The 20,743-nt window shown below is 39.8% G+C and overlaps 2 protein-coding genes across 6 annotated transcripts in view; both read right to left on the bottom strand.

Annotated features, from left to right (window-relative positions):
* arhgap36 (Rho GTPase activating protein 36) overlaps positions 1-7,669 on the bottom strand; it is a 64,704-nt gene extending 57,035 nt beyond the window's left edge. The window contains exon 1 of one of the 3 annotated variants that reach the window (XM_071459951.1): positions 7,404-7,669. In XM_071459951.1, coding sequence (XP_071316052.1) covers positions 7,404-7,502 — 99 coding nt within the window. In that variant the 5' untranslated portion in view covers positions 7,503-7,669. Of the gene's footprint in view, positions 1-1,200; positions 1,342-7,403 lie in introns of those variants that run through there. The other 2 variants (XM_071459952.1, XM_071459954.1) reach the window with 2 other exon arrangements.
* Positions 7,670-11,548: 3,879 nt separating this feature from the next.
* Positions 11,549-20,743, bottom strand: part of nhsl2 (NHS-like 2) — a 131,253-nt gene continuing 122,058 nt past the window's right edge. For all 3 annotated transcript variants that reach the window (XM_071458942.1, XM_071458939.1, XM_071458940.1), the window contains 3 exons: positions 20,417-20,717; positions 19,052-19,163; positions 11,549-18,356 (listed from right to left, as the gene is read on the bottom strand). In XM_071458942.1, coding sequence (XP_071315043.1) covers positions 18,017-18,356; positions 19,052-19,163; positions 20,417-20,717 — 753 coding nt within the window. In that variant the 3' untranslated portion in view covers positions 11,549-18,016. The remainder of the gene's footprint in view (positions 18,357-19,051; positions 19,164-20,416; positions 20,718-20,743) is intronic.

The raw sequence follows: 20,743 nt of genomic DNA, 5'->3' as shown, positions 1-20,743 counted from the left end.
TGCATTGTTAAATTGCTCCTCAAAATAAAATCCAAATTTGTAAAGTCTTACCTTAGCAAGACTGACTTTCATTGTGCTCAGGTAAAGAGGTAAAAGTCCTTTGTGCTTTCCCTGGTAGAATTTAGCTCTTAGAGACTGTTTTGTGGTTTAAAAAAAATATATATATATATATATATATATATATATATATATATATATATATATATATATATATATATATATATATATATATATATAGAGAGAGAGAGAGAGAGACAGAACATTCCTCTGGGTGTATTTTTCTATCTGAGCCAGTAGGAAACCTGAGATGAACTGGAGGTGACACCGGAGAGGAGGTGGAGGTTGTGGTAGGAGCCTGGGGTCACAGACCAATACAAGATCTCTCACTCTCATGTTTCCTCTCAGCTTTCGTCACTGATGACCCACCTTTCCTATATCATATCATCCGCTACATCTTCACCGTTTCCACCTCGCCCTCTCTATACGCCTTCAGCCTCATCTCCCCCGCTTTCTCCTCATGTGACATATGGTGCTCATTATTAAGCGTAGTATCCAAGACATTAGGCAACATCCTCAGCAGCAGCAGCAGAAGAAGAAATCTTTGCACACAAACACATAACTCCACACACAGACTGACGTTCAGTAACTTAGCCAGAGATAAATTAAAGGCTATAGAGACACTCCTTCCTGGAGCAGTGATGTAAGATTAACATTTTCACCTTTACATCACATCTGGGTAAAATCAGAAAGTGATTGATTTAGAAGGAAAGAAGAAGAGAACATCTTTCAATTGACCTGCAAAAACTCACTTTCAGAGTAAAATCAGTTTTCTTAAAAAGTTTTTAACCTCTTTTGTTTTTAATCTGTGCTCTACTTCTATATTTTAGTGTCATTAAGTTTTGTATTTTGAGCACATTGTTTACTGATAAGTATTTCTTAACTATATAAATAAAAGGTATGAGTATTATTAAGAGAAGATAGTTTAACAGGCTCTCAGATTCATGCCAAACACAGTTCATATAAGTTTAAGATACACGCATTAAGTTGACATAGAAATATAAAAAGATAATAAATATAAAAAATAATGATAGTAAATACACAAAGATAATAATTTCTTACATTAAGTCAAGTGGAACAACATTTACATGCATGAACAAACCAGTGAAACTCTGATTTAAGCACAAAGTGTACAGTTCTTACCAGAGACACTGTTGTTCCAAACTTCAAACTGAGATGTCATGTGGTCCGAGGAGTTTTGATCTGCAGTTTTTGAATTTATGTGGGGGTTTTTTTTCAGTAGAGAAGGACAGGAAACGTGTTGAGATTGTTGTCATATTTGCCTCCTCCTCCTTTATCTCTTGAGCCTTTTTCTGAGTATTAATCTCTTTCAGTCAGGAAGGAGCACTGAATGTCGATAATGACGGTGACTGTGGTTGAATGTTTCTGCAGCACAAGCTGGAAACACTTGTCAGAAACAGCTGTAGCTAATTGGATTGAGGAAAGAGGTTCTGACTTCTGATTGGCCCCTGTGTTGGTAAATCAGAGGTGTGGTGGTTTTCGGCTCACGTGATTGGCTGAGGTGAACCCGGAAGGCACTGTGTGTTGGATTTTAAAGTGTTTGGAGCCCGAAGGAGGCAGGAAAGTCAACTAAATTACATGAAAACATATTTTCTTACCTAACCCTGGTGGTATCTGTGAAGATCATTTTGGTTGTCACGTTTTGATTTCTATTGAAAACCTCAATCTCGTATCTCATGTCAAGATCCTTTTAGTAGCTGTTTTAGATCTTTTGGTCATATCACATGACTTTCATCAGTAGACAGAGTCTGCACAGAGGTTATGAAATTGTAGAAATTTTCTGACCATTTCCTGAGCAAACTTTTGTGATAGATAGTAGATAGTACAGATGCCCGGAAGGAAAAGTGATTTTTTTTCATCTTTTTTTGGGATGGTTTCATCTTTCTTTCTTACTTTCTTTCTTTCTTCCTACCCAGAAAGTTTTTTTTAAGTAAGATTTATTTTAGTTTTACATTATTTCACTTGCCTTTCAGGGCTTCCATAGATAATGGAAGGCAAACAGAGGTGAGAACTATTTCTTTGGTGGAAAGTAGTTCCAGAAAAAATAGACCAGAGGTTTTTTTTTTTTGTAAGTTATAAATTTTTGGACACTTTATTATTTTATTTTCGTCTTAGAGCAAACGATCAGACAAAAAGGTTGTAATGTAGCAGTCACATAAGAACAAATGAAAAAATGGGGAACATCTTGCCAACAATAACAACAACAGACCTCCACCACCACCAACCTTTAATCCTCCCACATATCGATACACAGGAATTACAGTAAAAGCCCATTTTAAAATGCAATCAATTCTCCATTTTTTGAGGTGGAGACAAAAGCTCAAAAACTTCAAAATGAGGCTGATTAAATATCCATAAGTAGATGTCTTTTTCTAATGTGGGTGAACAAACCCTTTAACATCACCCACAAGATTGCTGTTGTTTTGATAGCAGACTTCAGTCTGTGTGCAAAACAGTAACCACAGCTTGACCGATAGCTAGAAAATCAAGTAGCCTTTATCTTAATGCTTGTACTTGATACTTCGTAACCTCAACAACAGCATGAAAACCTACACCAACAACTTAACAAGCTTCTGCATCAGGGACAGGGGTCAAAGCCACCACTTCCAGCCAATAAATATGACCCGTATGACTTTAGATACTTGGAACTTTAATGGGATTTGGCCCCTTCTTGGAATGAAATAACATTTCAGACTCAAAATCACAAATCATAAAGACAAGCAAGAAATGTGATTGAGCCATATGAGCTGCACGTAACCATGACAGAGGCAGCGGTGGAGAGAGAGAGAGCGAGAGAGAGGCAGATGAGGCAACAGTAAAGAGAGAGAGAGAGAGAGAGGTTCTGCTGAGAGCGAAACAAGAGATGACAGATGGGCAGATGCAGAAATAATGGTTTGAGAGGAAAGTGATGCAGCTGTCTGGTAATGTCTGAGAGGAAGAGAGAGGGAGAGAGAGAGAGAGTGCTAAATATGTGCTATTAACTTTAAGATTTAGCTGGACTTGGTTTTGTCAGTCGTGGCCAAGTGATGCTCCAAAGCAGATGGCAGAGGCTCTCAATCTTCACTGCTAAAGATGTGACCACGTCGCTGCACTTGCAGGCAGTTACACGAGCACAGGCACATACTTCACACATCTGCGCTAAGTTCTCTGGCAAACCTTTGCCAAATTAGAGCATTTTAAACTCTCTGATATAACAGTTATAACAGCATTTGGCAGCCTACATGCTTTGGGTTTTTTGTTTTTTTTTGGGGTTTTTCTGCTTTAGTAGTTTTTCCAAATTCACTAAACCGAAGCAAATGACTCTAGGCCTTTTCAGCATTTATATATTCTCCTTTCAAAGCTTTGTCAGTCGTGTTTATTACATAACTGACTCAATGAAATGCACAGGAGTAAAAAATGTGGTTAGGGAAAACCTGCCTTTTACAGTCGTCATATTCATTTTTGATTGAGATCTCTGATTGCTTGCAGACCACAAAAATGATACGGGAGTTTTACAGTAGGGCAAAGTTGCTGTAGTGGCCCAAGTACTAGCCACGTGGAGTTCGTCTTTAAGGCATCTACAGACTGAGCTTTCAGCAATCTTAAAAGTTTACTGCAGGCCACACTGTCCCGCAGGGATCTAACAAACCTGGGTACGACATTAAGATTGATGTATGTGGACTGTGCAATGAAGCGTAGGGTACAATGCAATCACTGTGGGTTTTTCATCTGTGCCACAACAGTGGCAATGAAGCTAAAAAGAGGAGGAGGAGAACATTGAGTTAAGTATTTTTAAGCGTCATTTCCTGTTGCATTTCTATTGGTTGGTTAGTCGACATATCAACAGTCAGAATTTTGTCAAAGGCTATCAACAGCCACCTTTGAACCTGACGTAGGACCATCATTTTGGAGCCACGATCAAAGATTTCACCAGGTCTCTATCACTTTGGTTGTTTTTCGTGTGGGACAAACCAAAATTGCGCAGTGTGCACCCGTCTTTAGGGAGTCAAGGTTCAAGTAAGTCAAATCTCACAGCAGTTGAGACAAGTCGAAGGACTGAGTCCTGTTAAAGCTTGTCTAAGTGAAGTCACAAATATTCATAAGCAAACTCTATGTCCATTTGCACATGACTTTAAGGTCTTCAGAATCCAGACAGCAAGTCTAGTCTGGAAGCTGTAAAGCTTCATTTACAGTAAGTCTCAGTTCAAGACAAGGCAAGTTTCAAATCCTCATTTCTGTGACGTAATTGTGATTCAAGTGCAAGTCTTCAGCTATATTAGTTCCTTTAGAGCCAAAACCAAAGGGCCGCTCTGTGGACAAATTTCAGTCATACATTTTAATCATAGAAGACTGACAGTAGCGGAAAACAGAAGTCACTGGTAAATATGGTTAATTTAAATCAAAACCTGAAGAATTCAGGGAAAATGGGTGTACCACAAAAGTTAACTGCAGCCTAGTGCACAGTATAACTCAAAATGTGATGATATAACACATCGCTGGTGTGCTGAACATCATGAACATCGTGGCTTGGTGATATCTTAACAATCAAAGGTTGTACATGCCAATTCATCATTGATTACATCAACCAGTTATTCAAAAACTGCCTGTGGGAAAACAGCCGTTGAGCCAACTTTCATAAAAAAAAAATAAAAAAAAAATGTGGGTCTTCTGATTCCTACACCTTTTAAAAGCCCTTATTTACTGATCTTCTCTGTAGCAGAAAAGAAAACAAATCTAAATGGATCATGACACCCTTACCACACAACACAGGTCCAGTCTCATCCTGCTGAACTCAATGTAACTGAACTCCTCTTGATGAAAACATCGAGTGGGTAGACAGCAGAAGCTAACGTGGGTGTACACTCTTATAAAATAGGTATCTGGCTTTCACACAGTCTGCAGGATTCATACAGCGGAGGATTTGTGAGAATTAGAATCAAACATTTCAATAAGACATGAGTCCAACTTTATCTTAAAACACAGATAACGCATCACAAATGTGGCAACGCTGATCAGCCTTTGACCTGCCCTGTGTTGCCCTACGTAAAGGCCAGCTTAATAAACACTTATACAAACGATAAAAGGAAACAGCCATGCTTCACAGACAGTAACCAGCTCTGTGTGGTGTTACATCCTCCCCCCTGCAGAGATCAGATACTTCACACATTTCTGTTGAAGCTTTCACCACAAGTGCATGAAGTGATAAAACATAACAACAAAAACCGTGACATTTAATCTAATGGAAAAAAACTTGAATGAACTGGAAAAGACAGTTACTGTGAACTTATGAGCCTGTTCTTTGTTAGTTCATAATTATAATTTTTTTTTTTTTTTTTTTTTTTTTTGGCTGCTTGAGGGCAGCTGTAAACACAACACTGACATTATCACCTTATAAAGTTGTAGTGGTTAACATGTCACCAAACAGTTGCCAGCTCACACATCGTTCACAGACAGAGCAACACATTCATCTGAAAGTTGTGTTACCATCCACTTATTCTTTTAGCTCTGTTTCTGGCCTGCAACAGCTCCTGAGGGAAATATCAGGCTCTTTAGCTGCTAAATGCTCCACTATGTTCACCAGCTAGTAGCGAGCTGCATCTGTCTTTCATTTGGTACTGGACAAGGTAGAGTACAGTGAGTTCATCAGAGCTTTTTAGCTAAAAACCACTGCCTGTAATTACGGGATTGATGAGCGTGGTGAAGCTAAATATTAAAGCTGCAGCCCATAAAACCAAAACAATAAACTGAAAGACACTTAAACCTTAAGTAAAACTGAAGGGAACTGCAAGTATTTTTACGTTATATTTACTTTTACATTACACACAGTCATTTGAGCCGTTGCTAGTAGAAAATATTGATTAATGCAGCTTTAAAATAACCTTGACTCTAACTCTGAATGGCTGATATTAAGTTTCCCTAAAATTAAAACAGGCTTCTGCACCATTAATAATGTTAATCTACACAAAGTCACCCCATATCACAGTGAGGTTTAACAGGCCGCAGGGTGAAGTATCAGCTCTCATTCTTCATTAGTCAACTAAACATGAGTTACAATGTGTCTGTGCTTCATAAATATACAACACTAGCTAAACATAATGAGAGGAAAAGTTTATAGGAAGCAGTATAAAACAATAAAAGGACTTTCCGATTATGGTGCAACACTACAGTTATCATAAGAACAGATTTAGGCCATTAGCTCAGAGCACCTGAAAGACATAATCAAGATAAACTGTCTGCACAGGAGAGATCTCCCCTCTAAAGAATGCATGTTGATTAAAGCTGAAATTTCCCAGTGACACACCTTGTTTAATATGAAGATGTTTCCCATTAAAATTATCTCATCTAATTAACCTGAGGCATTACCCAGAATTAGCAATATATCCGGATCAAGTGCCTTTGCTGTAGTTTCAGGTTGCCTCTTCATACTTGAGGCATAAATGTACAGTTGAGAAAAGGGAGAAGAATCACAGGAAATTCAGGAAATTTACTCCAGGTTTCCACGCAACCACCAAACACTCGCCACCACTTTCTCTGCTTATAAGTAGAAGTTATCCTAGTTATAAGAGGGAGAGAAACCACCTTTGCCCACAGCTGTATTTCTTGTCCTTCCTACGTGTTTATATTTTTGATTATGAAAAATGATTTCCACGAGTTTTGTGGACAGATAGGCGCCAAGCCAAGGAACAAATGATTGGATTTTCTTGGTTTTTTTGGGTTTCTGCCATCGGATGATGATTATTTTTAACTGCAGCTATGAAACTAACAGAGGTGGAGCCTCAAATCCAGATCCACAGGGGAGCATTTCCAATAATCACAGGCCAAGTAAGAAGTGATTTGACTTGTTAATTCTCAGGAATGATGTCTCTGGGTGTAAAGGTTTATTCATAGGAATACTTTAGGATTACTGGGAAATAAGTCCAGCTGAGTTCAACAAATCAATAAAGCAATAAAAGCAAGGTTTTTAAAGGAACTACAGAGCACTTGTCACGAAGGAACAATTATAAGGATCTTCCTGCTTTGTAATTTCTAAGTTTATCAATCTTTACTTCATGTGGATCACAAGTTGACATGGACAGTTTCACCTTCACTCTGACCAAAAAAACGTTTGCTTTCACTAAAAGTCCAATTTCTTTACAAAATCAACAAGTTTAAGCAGAAAATGAAAGTCATGTTTTTCTATATGTCATTGCTGTCACAGCATATTTTTTTTTTGCAGCCTGTCAGCAAATTCCCCTTAAAATAAGAGAAATAGAGGTGTTGTGGCAACATGAGACACTGCACAAAAACACAATCATCTACATGCAGTGACAGAAAAGCGCACACATGCAGGGCCATGTGTTACCCACCACGTAGTAGAAATGCATGTCTGGTCGCACAGGTCGATCTCCTACGTGCACAGCTGGAGGTGTGGATGTGAGCAGCGCCGGTCCATCCAGCAGGAGCATTAGTCAGGACTCAGTGTGTGTTTGTGTTTGTGTGTGTGCGTGCACAGCCCTTCCTCGCCCTCACAGGTACTCCAAATAGCCAAGGTGTTTATAAAAGCCACAGTGTTCAGAATCCTCCTTCTCCTCCTTCTGCTGCTTCCTCTCTTTCTAATGCTGCTGCTTCTTCTCTCTTCTCTCCTCCTTCTTCTGTCCTGTACTTGACGTTACTCCTCCCCTCCTCTCTGTTCTCCCCCTCTCCCTCCTCCCCACATGACTTCAGTCCCTTGTCCCTCCCTTTTTCTGTTTTGGTTCCACTTCCTCTCATTTTTTCCCCTTTCCAGAGCAATTTCATCTCTTCTTTTTTCCTCCTTTGCTTTGTGGAATTGTTTCCTTTCTTTCTTTATTCTTCTTCTTTATCAGTATTTCTTTGTCCATTTTTTTTGTACGATGAACGTATGTGAGCTGAGAAACACATTTAATTAGGAAAGCACCTCTAACAGGAGAAGAAGCCAATTTCTCAACTCACTCTTCTGACTCTCTGTTAAATGCAGATCACTGTCAGTTCTTCCTGTCCTAGCCGCAGCTACCGCTCTGTGTCTGTGTGTGTGTGTGTGTGTGTGTGTGTGGGTGGGTGGGTGTGTGTGTCATAGATAACATGGCGTGCTCTCCACTGTCAGACACAGGAAGAGTGGAGCTTGGTAGTTTGGCCCTGATGAGAGAGCCTTCCCCTTTGTGTGTGTGTGTGTAGAAAGACTGTGTGTACCTGTGAGCCACTGAGGAGAGAAATGTAATTAAACCCAAGCATTTTATTATGAAGCTGTTACAGTAATCACTCTGCTGAAAAAGCTGTTCTCACACACACACACACACACACACACACACACACACACACACACCACCTTCAAAGTGCTTACAGTTCATGACCTTTACTAATATCTATATATAAACAGATTTAATTCTGTTTGCACCACATTATCTGTATTAGAGGCCCATTCATATGCATTAAAGCGTCATGTTATCATCATGTTATGGATCAGCTTATATTTGTTTCCATTTAATTATATTTTGCTGGTTCTGATCATGATTTAAGAAATTATATTTGATGCTTTGTGTTCAAAATTCATCTCGTAAATTGTTGTTGTGTTTACACAGAAAATGAAAAATGTAGTTTAATTAGAAGCTACAAATAATGTTTTTATTAATATTTGTCCCTATTATTTTTTTTTCTAAGACTCCAAGGACATTCAGCATCAACACCACTTTCAACCTTAAAAAGCAACTTAACAGCAGCTGAAAAGCTTGTTTCTGCTGACCTCTAGTGGTTTCACTTCTCATCTTACTGCAGTGATGTGGAAGTGTACTTTGGGATGTGGTCAGTGCACTGTGACATCACTGTGCAACAGAATACCACTTCTTGCAACACCCACCATCAGTGATGGTTCATTGGTAGGGACCAGAGATGGCAGTAAAACACTTTCATATTCTTTAATATTGAAGCAGGTAAAAAGACACATGTCTATCACAGAATCTAATTATATTACAGTAAATTTCATTTAAAATCAAGTCAGAGAAGTATGGAAGCTGACAAAGGTCATACTTGCAAATATTTTTTCCCCCATTATCTCATAATTATCCTGTTATCTCGAGATATCAGGATAATTAGTCCACTCCTAGATAACAGCCATACAATATATAATATATTTCTTTTAAATTGCAAGTATGGCCTTTCTCAGCTTCCATAGAGAAAATAATTCTTCACCTCAACTAAATGAGAAAAAAGGGTTCTTAAACTGTAAAGATGGCCACTGCTAACCCTGCTCTCTTCCTTTCAAATACCCTCTAAGTGAAGTCATGTCAAGAGAAGGTGCTGAGCAATAACACATATCAAAGCTCAAATAAACTGTATCACAGGCCATGTTTGTTTGTTCTGCTGGGTTTATTTTTTTAAAATTTTATATTCTGATTATGATTAGAAACATTCTTCGAATTAATTTTCATGCTTGATTGTTTTGGGACTTTGGTTGACGTCAATGTTCTCTTAACACACAGGGGTCCCCTGGCCAGGAATTAGATCAACAGATTCTTCTCTTTAAACAATCTCATTAAATGATTGTGTTGACCCGACCATTTGACAGTAATCTAAGTACAGACATGGAATCTATACAGCAAATCATGCTTCAGGCTTCATCATCGTCCTTTCATACTTTATCTCCTCCCTGATCAGAAACAGCAATTTCATAGTTGCAATTAATAAGATCTCATAGCAGGTTTCAACTGATTGATCTGTTATAGTTTTAAAAAATTGTAGGATTTCACTTATCATTTCTGTGTATTTCCTCAACTTCTACAGTTGCACAGACATCATTCATCCAGTAGATGGCTCCAGAGCCTAACAAGAAAACAGAGAGAACACAGCAAGAGGCATTGTCTCTATCATTGACAGTGTGTGTGTGTGTGTGTGTGTGTGTATGTGTGTGTGTGTGTGTGTGTGTGTGTATGTGTGCCTAAATAGGAAGGATGCAATTAACTGAGAGGATGTCATTACAGAGCTGGAACATGAAGCAGCCTTGATAGACCACCTGAACCCACACTCACACACAAGTATTTGCACTTGTAGACACACTGCTGTATTTGTAAGGACCCCTGTGAGCTCGTTCTTCCAAAAAATGTCTTCACAAAGTTTGAAACTCCAATTGGTCCCCACAAAGACTGAAAGACAGGAACACACACACACATCCCTGAGAAGACTGGGGCAGATAATTACGAGAGTTTGTTTTGGAGTGAACTCTGTCTCACAGCGTCTCGGAGATGAGCACCACTAATTATGAAAACAACCATCTTCAGCAACAACAGCGAACAGAAACACAGATACAACGTCAGGCTCAGCCCGGGCTGGGAACCTGCACGCTAACTGATGCTGTTAGATAAAAAAAAAACGTGCTACATTGATCTGGATTCACAGATTAAAGGAACATTTCACCCATATATCCACCAAAACTACTGTATATATTATCAATCTTTGATTTTCAGCATATGCAAATGTTATAGGAGACTTTTGCTTTTTGGTTTTTATTTTAATCAGTAACCCAAAACATGACAATGAATAGGTTCTGTGAAAAGCTCTTTCTCCTCTTGGATTATACATTTATGATGGTGGTCTCACAAAAAATCTTAAACTAACTTCAGCTTCATGTTTTAGTACTGAAGCTAACTTTTGTTTTGGGTTAAGATGGGGCATATTATATAGATTGAACAATATCAATATGGAATTATTACAGCTATTCATTATAATTATAAACTGTAGGGCCAAAAGTATATGGACGACCCTGTCCCAGTCTGCAGGGCTCGCAAGTTTTTTTTCTCAAAAGATGTATACAGTATTAAACCCATGTTGCTGGTCAAAGCTTGAATGCACGTTTACCTGAAATCTCCTGGCCTGTCTTGGTCTTGGATTCAGTGCCCGTCCAGGAGGCTGAGGCAACAGTGGTAAACTTTGCACTTACTAAACTTTATTACATGGCAATCCTGACAGGCGATGTCATGACAACATTTTACAGCAGGGTCAAGTTTACCAGGGTGGCCAGTCCTGGATTGCTTTCTCCCTGAAGGAACTGGTTACAAGGCTACCAACTGGGCAAATTGGGAAACTGTATTGAGGCCCCAGACCATAAGAGAGCTTGAAGGCCCCAGGTATGGTAATTAAGAATTTCCAAATTTGTCCATAAGGATGTTCAAGGATTTATATTTTCTAAGAAATCTGGACTGTTACACTGAAATCAGAGCTGACTCCTGTCATGAAGAAACACAGAGAATTTTTTTCTTTCATAAACCAACTTATGCTTTATGTACATACATAATTTAAATAAGTAAATAATGATTAATCTTTGGATCAAGAGGGTTTAGTTGCCGTCTCATGCTTCACCGCATAGACAGAAAAAGCCAATTAACAATAGCATTGTTGCCTCTCAAGGGAAACTCATTAATACCATTTCAGAAAGTAACCTTGAAGACATGTAGGGCAGACAGCACAAAGAAAAGACAGGAAAGCAAACAAACAGAAACATTCTGTTTTTTTAAGCAATAAAAATAATTTATTTATAATGATATAATAATTTCATCACATTGGCATTGCAGAGCTGCAGAGGGAAGCATTTTGTGTGTGATGCCTCCTTGCAGCTACAGATCACACCATTGGATGGGGCAGGGAAACAGAGGTTATTCAATACATACACGGAATATTCCTTTAAATATGTCTTTTTCAATCAGGAATAACAAAAATAGAATAATTCCAATAACTCTGTCTGTCTCTCTCTCTCTCTGTCTCTCTAATTATCATCTCTGTCTTTATACGCTGCCTGTACAGCCCCCAACACTGGGGTTTAAATTAGGCTCGGGGGGCTTTGTTTTACTTTGCTTGGGGTGGCAGGAGGGTGGAGTTTACCACCACAGGACATCAGTTTTTGAGATGGGCAGCATGCCTACTCCATAGTACCCCTGAAATGTACAAACACAGTAAACCTCACCCCTCTGGCACTCCTAAAAGAAGTAAGATGCTCTTTGGCCCAAATCTGCAGCCACTATCTCTTTGTCACTTTTTCACCCTCTTTCACTCTCTCATAAAGCTTGACCACACAATTGAGTAGTTGGTAACCCGGAGTTACTAACTGATGTAAAAACCTAGGAAACCTACCACACTCTTAAAATTTTTAAAGGGGTAATTCACTGTGAAATAGAACAAAGCCATCAGTCAAGTGTTCGGTTTGACTTGTGATTTGCAGAAGTTTGGAAATAGCTCAACAAAAGTCAGTCAGTGTCAATCAGAGTTTGGTTTGTTGGGACCAAAACACTACAAAATTGTGACTAAAATTTCCAAATACAACAATATGATCATTAACCCAAAGAGCTTCTTTCATTCTCTTGTATAGGTACAGTCATATGGCGGATAATAGTTCTCAACAAAATTAACTGTGTGGTCTGTGGATTTAAGTGACTATGTGACTGAAATTGCAAAGATATATTGCTTTTTGAGTTTTTACTTCGAGATGAGAGCAGCTTTCAAAAAAATATCCAAACCTCAGCAAATCACAGCAAAGCTATGCATCCAGATAGGTTTGTTTTTTACTCTGACCTGACTAGTTTTACCAAATTTGAGATCCAAAACCGAGCTGACATTCAAAGTTACATTATTATATTTTTTATTATATTATTATATTGCCAGGCTAATGAAACACTTTGGCAACCAATACAAGCACAAAGCTTTCAGCGCCATCATTGCCTGACACTGACCCGAAATGTGTCAGGTAGCAGAACTCTTCTTTGTACCGTGAACTTTTGCTTTACATGTTCAATTGTAGTTCAAAATTCAGATTTGGAAATTTCATAAAGTTGAAATTGTGTCAACATAACTGTGGATAATTGTTCCATTGTGTTTATTGGCATTTGATGGGTTAAAAGACAACCTGAACTTTTTAAAAGTGCACTACATGCTTAATTTAAAAGGTTCTCGGTCCCGTTCTCTGCTGTGATGGTTTTTGCTAAATGTGGACCATTACGTTTATTTTAGAACTTTTGTTCCCATTGTGGTAGATTTCCCTACAGTTTTAACTTCTACAGTTTATATTAGTAACTCTTTTGCAAATACTGGGATGACTTGTGGTTAAATTTGTTTTGAAGTCTTAAGCGTGAAGGCATGTTTGATTTGTTTATGCTGGTCTGGCATCTGGCCTCATTCTAGTAGCTCTATTCATTATATTTTACAAATTACTGTGAATACACTGTTCACACAAACATGGCTTTGTTTATCTTATTCAGATAAACTGTGATCTTTCTTTTGGCTTTAGAGGGAAATTATCCCTGCCAATTCTCCAACTTCACTTTTTACCTTTTCTACACGGCCGACTTTTATTTGTGTCTCTTAGCAACAGGTTGCTATTTGGCCGCTCTGTATCTACGGAGACTGACTGTAAAATTAAACCAAATTAATTAACGAGTGATTGCAGCGCTCTATCCTTTCTTGCTCTCCCATACCTTTTATCACTTAGGGAGGGAAGAAAATGAGAGAGTGAGAGAGAGGGAAAAAGCTTTTAACGTGATTACTCCTCTGAGTCACACGACAGCCGAGAAGAGGGAAGAGAGGGAAGGAAAAGATGATGGAATACATATAAACTTCGGCGTGGTAATCCCCACATTCAGCAGAATCAAACCTCTGCTCCACAACCTCATTTCCCCTCTTTCCTCTCTTCCAAACTTGTCCTCCTAAAGACGGCATAATGGATTAAATATTCAATATATTCCTCTTGTCAGCTCTCTTTCCAATTTATAGACATGTCATTTTCAATATAATATATTGTCAGCATATTTCAGAGATTGGTAATATAGTTCTACAGAGATTTCTTGCTCTGTTTGCAGAAATAATCTCATTGGTTGTTCGTTTGTTCCCATGCTGTGAATGGGAAGAAATAACATATAACATATTGATCCCGTTGTTTGTAAATTTGTTGTTAGTTGCCTTTCACGACAGCTAAGGAGTTGCAAAAATATTGGCACCGAGTTGGCAGTAAGGTTATATGACTCCGCCCATAAATGATTAACCAACCATTGAGATTATTTCTGCCTCTGCAGCTACTCAGTGTCTGAGGAACATTTCTAAAAACTGCAAAAAGAAACACTTGCATCCCCACAAAAAGGGATAGCAACCTTTTAACCAGTGTACCCATGTGTTTCTTTGTTTATCTGTACCTCTCCTGACTTCACTGTTAAAGATCTGCCAAACCAAATGTGCTGTGGTGAAGACATCCGCCGTCTGTGTACACAGGAACAAACAAAACAACACTATGGTTTGTTGATCCTGAATACTCTGAAATTGAAGCATCATCTCTGATACCCTACCCTTGACACAATTTTAGATGTGTGTCTTGTCTACAAACCACACCACTGTTCCTGCCATTACTGTGTGGAAACAACAAATCTGTACTTGTATCTTTCTCTCTTCCTCCCATCCATCCTTTCCACCTATATGATCTTAGATATGTGATTGGTCTGAGGGAAAAATATCACTACTCTGTATACCTGCATATGAATGCTGATTTGGGCAACTACTTATTTTCCTTACAGGCCAGATTCAGATTAAACATAAATGCTCCCTTTTATACTTCTACTTATTTTGGCTTGATTTAGCAAAGGTTGTGTTTGTGTGTGCACTACCAAGGCAGCTGAAATAAAAAAATAATAATTATAGAATAAAAAAAAAAAAAAAACACAGTAGGCGCTGCAGCAACACGCCCATAATTCAGTATACAAGGCAAACAAACACAGAGTTTTATAGGTTTATCTTTTTTTCATTCACTAAATATTTAAAACAAGCGTCACTTGACTAGTCATCATAAATGGTGATAATTTATGCATTTTTAAAATTTTCATCTTTTTTTCAGGATGATGGAATACCTGAAGGACTGTTGTAGGATGTGTGTGACGGAGTTTTTTTTTTTAACTCTCCTGTTGTTGTGTGTATTTCCATCCACTAGGGGGAGCTCTGACTTAATAGCACCGAGGGATAGTTTGCCGCCTGGGATTTAGGAGATGAAAGGTTCCCTCCTCCCTTCTACATGGTCCAGTTCATGCAGGGGTGTTATAAGTCAGGTGTTAGAGCTGAACTACTGCTAATCCAGAATGGTCAGACCGTCCACACAGTGATCCAGAACTGAGGGTTGGTCCAGGATCAAAAATCCACAGGGCGTTTCGTTCACAGTCCAAAAGTCAAGGTCCTTTATGCAAAAACTCATTCAAACCCTGCCCATTTCTGTGTTTGCGCACAGATCCTATCCATTCATTAATTGATTCATTGATTCATTCCTGCATTCATTCATCCATGTTAATTTCATCTTACATGGATACTGTAAAGGAAGGTAAAGAAAAAGTATAAAAACTCAATGAGCAAGAGAGAAGGCAGAAGATAAGCGCTGATAGAAAGATGTTTATGCACTCTCAAGCTAAGCACAGCGTCTATTTTCTTAACAGTCATTCATTGACATTCATCCGGTGTCGCGTCGTCTGCTGAGCTCAGATGCATAGACTGAATGCAGAGAGGAGGTGAAGAGGAGGAAGAGGGAGAGAAGAGATGGGAGAGAGAAGGGAAGGTTAACGGAAAGTGGGGGAGGGTCAAGGAGAGGATGGAGAGAGGGTTAAAAGAGGAAGGGAGAGATTGGTAAGGGATAAAGAGGTGGTGCTACATGCAAAATCAGAGAGAGGTTGCATGTATATAGGGGAAGAAAGAGAAAGAGAGTGTGTGCTATGTGCAAGGAGAGAGATGATGCTAAATGGAGAGACGGCAGATGGAGTGTGTGCTCCAGCAGTGATGAAAGGAGGAGGAGAAGGATGAGGAGGAAGGTGTTGCAGACAGCCACCTCCCCTCTGAGATGACAAAACATGCACAGAGGTGCAAAACAAACAGAAACTATTCAACCCTGTAATGTCACTCTGCAACACTGTGGGCGACAGACGGAGGGAATCTCAAACAGGCCCCCCAACTTTTCTTGCTCGAGCTCTAGAAGCTAATGTCACAAGTCTCCTTCATTCCAGAATTTCAAACTCTGCCAATCATTCCCGAATCCTTTGGCGTTCGGGAACGCTTTTGCTTCTGTCATCCATTGGTTCCTAAATCCTCTTGAATCTGGAATGCTTTTGGTTCTCGATTTCCTGTGGGTTCCGGAACCTTTATGGTTCCAAAATGCGAGGGGGCTGCTAAGGTCATTCTGATCCTATCCCAAGACAGGTGGGGGTATGGGGTGATGATGCACACACAAACACACACATTCACACACATGAGTTTGTGCAAGTCCAAATATGCACACTTAGTGAGAATGCGCACAAAAATGCCAAACATATGAAGGACACCTACATGCACTCTCATTCCTCTCTCTTCTTCCCACTTTGTTCTTGGCACTTCCCTCTGTACACACACATGAATACACACAGACAAGTGCAAACACACACACCACTAGGTCCCCTCTGGTCTGTTTGTAGTTTTTAACAGTCCGTTGGTCCCATCACCAGAGACCAAAATGAATAAAAACCCTGTTTAATAACCAGGCCTGCTTCATACTCTCCGTACAGAAACTCCACAGGCATGATTTCATCTGCGCACAGACCCGTATGGACACACACATACTTGTGTAGATAGGTCTGTTTTGCTTGTCTTCCATGGCATTACTCCTTAGTCTGTGTGTGTGTATTTCAGCGCGTGTTTTCCCTCCATGGTGTGGGCAGTTTGAAGTCCAAGCTGTTTGCTGCTCTGTACACTATTTTTAGTCTTGCCTGCAAATGATTTTCGTTGATAGATGTGTAACATTTATCTTTGTACATGATGCATACAGTACAATCCAACTGAACATGTACAGAATATGGCCATCTAGAATGTATAGGAAAAATATATGCAAAAAAAAAAACAGAAAAAAATTAAAAAAAACATCCAAACAAAGACTGAAAAAATAGTGACTGACGAGTTTCTCAAGATCAAAACGTAGCGACGCAAAGGCTGCGCCATGTAAACGACGTCCAACGCCAACAAAAACAAAAAAGTGCTTGTTTTCCAAAATGGTGCCTCTGTGGAATGTTTTGTTTTCATGGCACGAGCAATGAAATTGGTGACATGCTCATGCTTCCTCATCTTTGGTGGCAAAAAGCCCCCTTGTGGTTTCTCTTTGTAAACCGTTCACTTCATCTGCTCAATCCAGAACTCAATTGAAAATGACAGTGCTGATGCCTGCTATGGCACTGTATTTAGCATAGAGAGAAGACAGAGCCATGGTGTCCAAGGTTTTGGGAATATTTGCTTTCTCAGGTGCCTCATCATACCATTAATAATTTACTCTTCATTTCATGTAGGTCTACAGGTGTTGGTGCTGTAGTGCTTCTGGCTGGAGGTTTGGTTCGTAGACGAATCATTTAAAAGTCTCACATCTTCTGTATCTTATTCCATTTATTTCTTGGATTTGTTTGATTATTGATCTTCTGGGCAATCCTAGAGGATCAGAATAATTGGTTACAGATTCAGATACATTAACCACTGTCATCATCAGGGACTTTTGTCGTCATCATCGAGATGGAGCTTGGAGTAAAGATATCCACGGTGTAACTTCATGTTCCCATCGTCTGCTCCACCCATCCATCAATCCATCCAGCCTCCCTACTTAAAAAATTCCCAATGAGGAAAACATGGTGTGGTGTTGAGGCATGACCTCAAAGCCTCCACCTTTCATTGTAAATATAACAAGAACAAACTTTGCTCTCCACAGCTCTCTTGCTTTCCTAGAGGGGCAGGGAACAATAGTGCTCCAACCATGGGAGGGACCATTTTGTCCAAAAGTGTGCTCCAATTTGATTGGACAGTGCAAATGGTCAATCAGTAGTTGGAGCGATCTGGTTGGACATGTTAGTCAGGAGGCCCCATCTGCAGTGGGTGGCACATTGTAGAATTGGTTGGTAGCTTTGTCGACAGCAAACGGTACGTGGTTAACATCTGTTAACGATACTTCTGTTCATTGATCGTTGGGTTTGCTGTTCCCGGATGCCGCCTCTCCTCCCTCAGCTGTAGTCGATGTGGTGTTTGAGAACTCTGTGACCCGTCGTGCCAGAGGGTTTGTGCTTTTGAGAAGCTCCATGGCGGAAACTCTGGCCCCTCCACTGGAAGACTTGCTACCTTTCTTCTGAAGCAGGGCCATGAAGTTCTCATTGCGGGAGCTTGACCTCTGACTGCTGCCAAGGGTCAGGTTTCGGAGGTCGCTACCACTGGTGCTGTGCTTCACCGGGGATACCAGGCTCTGGCGGCTGCCAAAGGAGTCAGATGGCTCCTTACGACCCAGAACCTTTCGCTTGGACCTGAGGATATGATAAGGTAAGATAAGATAAGATAAGATAAAATATGAAGCGAGTTTAAATTCCCCTCTGTCTCCAGCTGCTTCAATTCATTACTTCAAATTTATTCCTCAAACCAGACGACTTACACTTAGACTGACATCCCTCCTTTAAGAGAATGAATGTAAAACGTGTGACTACAGAAGGGATTCCTTCCTTTCTTGTATGAGATGAAAACACTGACTCCGGTTCTTCTTCTCTCCCTTTCTTCTCTGCCTTTCAAACTATTTTCAGAATCATGCAAGGTAAAATCATAAATTGCTTAGAGACTGGCTTTCATGGGATTTTCTGTGTGTGCTTGCATCCATATGTGTGTGAGAGCTTCTGAAACAAGGACAAAATAAGAGCCGCTGGCCATACATTAACCCACTGTACATGTAGCCGTTGCTAGGGAACCTTATGCTCTGTGCGCCTAACACCTTTTCAACAAGACAATGCGTTTTCCGTCACATGTTCTGGGCTATAATAAGCTGGCAGACAAGCTTGGTGATGTCTGAGAACATCTGTGGTGTAAGAATAAGTTTTTAGTTTTAAAGCAGACATGGCTTTGAGGTCTTCTTAACCTTTTGATGGAACACATCTGCTGAAACATGACAATAAAGCACTAAATGTCTGAAATGTGTATGGCACATACTATATGTGTGTGTGCATGTTCAAACCTGTGTATTATGGTGAACAGGTCTTCGGTGGTGTGTGTTGTAGGTGTGCTGGCCAACAAGTCGTCATCTGTTTCCTCTGCGATGTGGAGCACTGTCTTCTCATTAGAGTCATCTGCACAAGACAGATAAATCATATTAAAACATCATATTCAAATGTATTTTCTGTAAATTTTAGTTCATAAACTGTTTTTGTGTCTTGACAAACATATCATACAATATCTTAACATTGGCTTTGTGGCCATTTCACTAAAGCCAACATTTATAATGCCTGTGTACATCCCTTGCAATTAAAGTGAATCTGACTCAATTACATACATAATCGGGTAATTATGAGATAATATTGATAAATGTCATCTTCACTAACACAAACAGTAGGAACCACTGTGTCTCGGTTTGGTCCAATTTTAGAGCAGTTGGGCTTGATTTGCTTCAAAACATGAGAAATCTCCTCTGGCAGAAGCAGGAAGTTGTGCATCAAACGCAGTGGGGAAGGATCATAATCAAATGTAGCAGCTCTGACAGGCTATCATTAAACACGTGCTTATGAAATGATAAGAAAAAGGTTAGGAGTTCCACAGCTACTTCAAAGACTGAGATCAAACAGTATTTATTAGCTAATATGTGTCAGCAAATTCAGAACAGAGCAGGTATCAATGACAACAGACATGACGTTAAGTTAGATTCTCATGAAAAGAAAGTGCTGAGGTGGGGGCGTGTTGCAAAGTGGCTTGCAGGGGAAGCAGGAAGCGTAGGCAGGCTAAAGCAGCTTAAATAGAGCGCCCTTTACAAGATTTGCCAATTCAATTCATAGAAGGGAATCAGCTGAGCTGTCAGCTGATGTGGGCTAGCATTGAGATCTGCTGCTTATCAGCTGATACACTGGGATTGTGACTGAGCTAGCGGCATGCTCGATTAAATAAAAGTACATGGTTACGGATTACACATGCAAGCATCTAACCACGCTAGTCGCAAACAGAAGGTATTTGCCATATTTTGGCTCAAATGTAAAAGTTTGAACACGCTGAGCATACATATGGACAGCAGAACATTGGAGCAGAGTATTTGAGTGGTTTGAGTTTCCTTTCATTTCAGTGTGAAACTGGGCCACCATTGGAAATCTGTTGTCACTGTTTTGATTCCAAGATGACGAAAGCTGGTCTTCTGTGGCATAAATGTTTCTTGTAATGTTTCAAGTAAGGTTGGAGTATTTTGTGATGGAGCCAAAGTGTAGACCTGTACAGAATTGGTGCAGAAAGCTGCACATTGAAATGTTTAATGCAGACTTTAATAAGGATTACACTAAATTCCTAAATACCACATGACCCCAGTTTGGACAAATCTCTGACATTTTCTCCATTAACATACCTGCCACAATTGTAGAGCTGGCCATCTTCCCCTCAAGCTCTGTGAGAGAAGAATCCTGCAGAGATGACTGAAGTGACGAGTCTTTTGAACTTTCCTCATCTGTTCCCAAGTGGTTCTCATCTTGCTCTGGCATATATGGCGCACTGGGAATATCATCTGGTGGAAACGTTCCAACAGGAGACCGAAGGCCCACAGGGCTGTCGGTCTGAGGTGTCTGTCGATCTGTGCTGCCATTAGTGGAGGAGTGGACTGACGTGGGAAGAAGCAGAACATTTGGCTTCTTAGGGACTGGAGGTGGAACCTGGGAAGGAAATAGAATATTTTCAG

The sequence above is a fragment of the Trachinotus anak genome, unplaced genomic scaffold, assembly GCF_046630095.1.
Source record: "Trachinotus anak isolate AG129_WGS33_773 ecotype Australia unplaced genomic scaffold, CSIRO_AGI_Tana_v1 ptg000023l, whole genome shotgun sequence".
Taxonomy (NCBI): Eukaryota; Metazoa; Chordata; class Actinopteri; order Carangiformes; family Carangidae; genus Trachinotus; species Trachinotus anak.
This window is presented reverse-complemented; position numbering and strand designations above follow the sequence as displayed.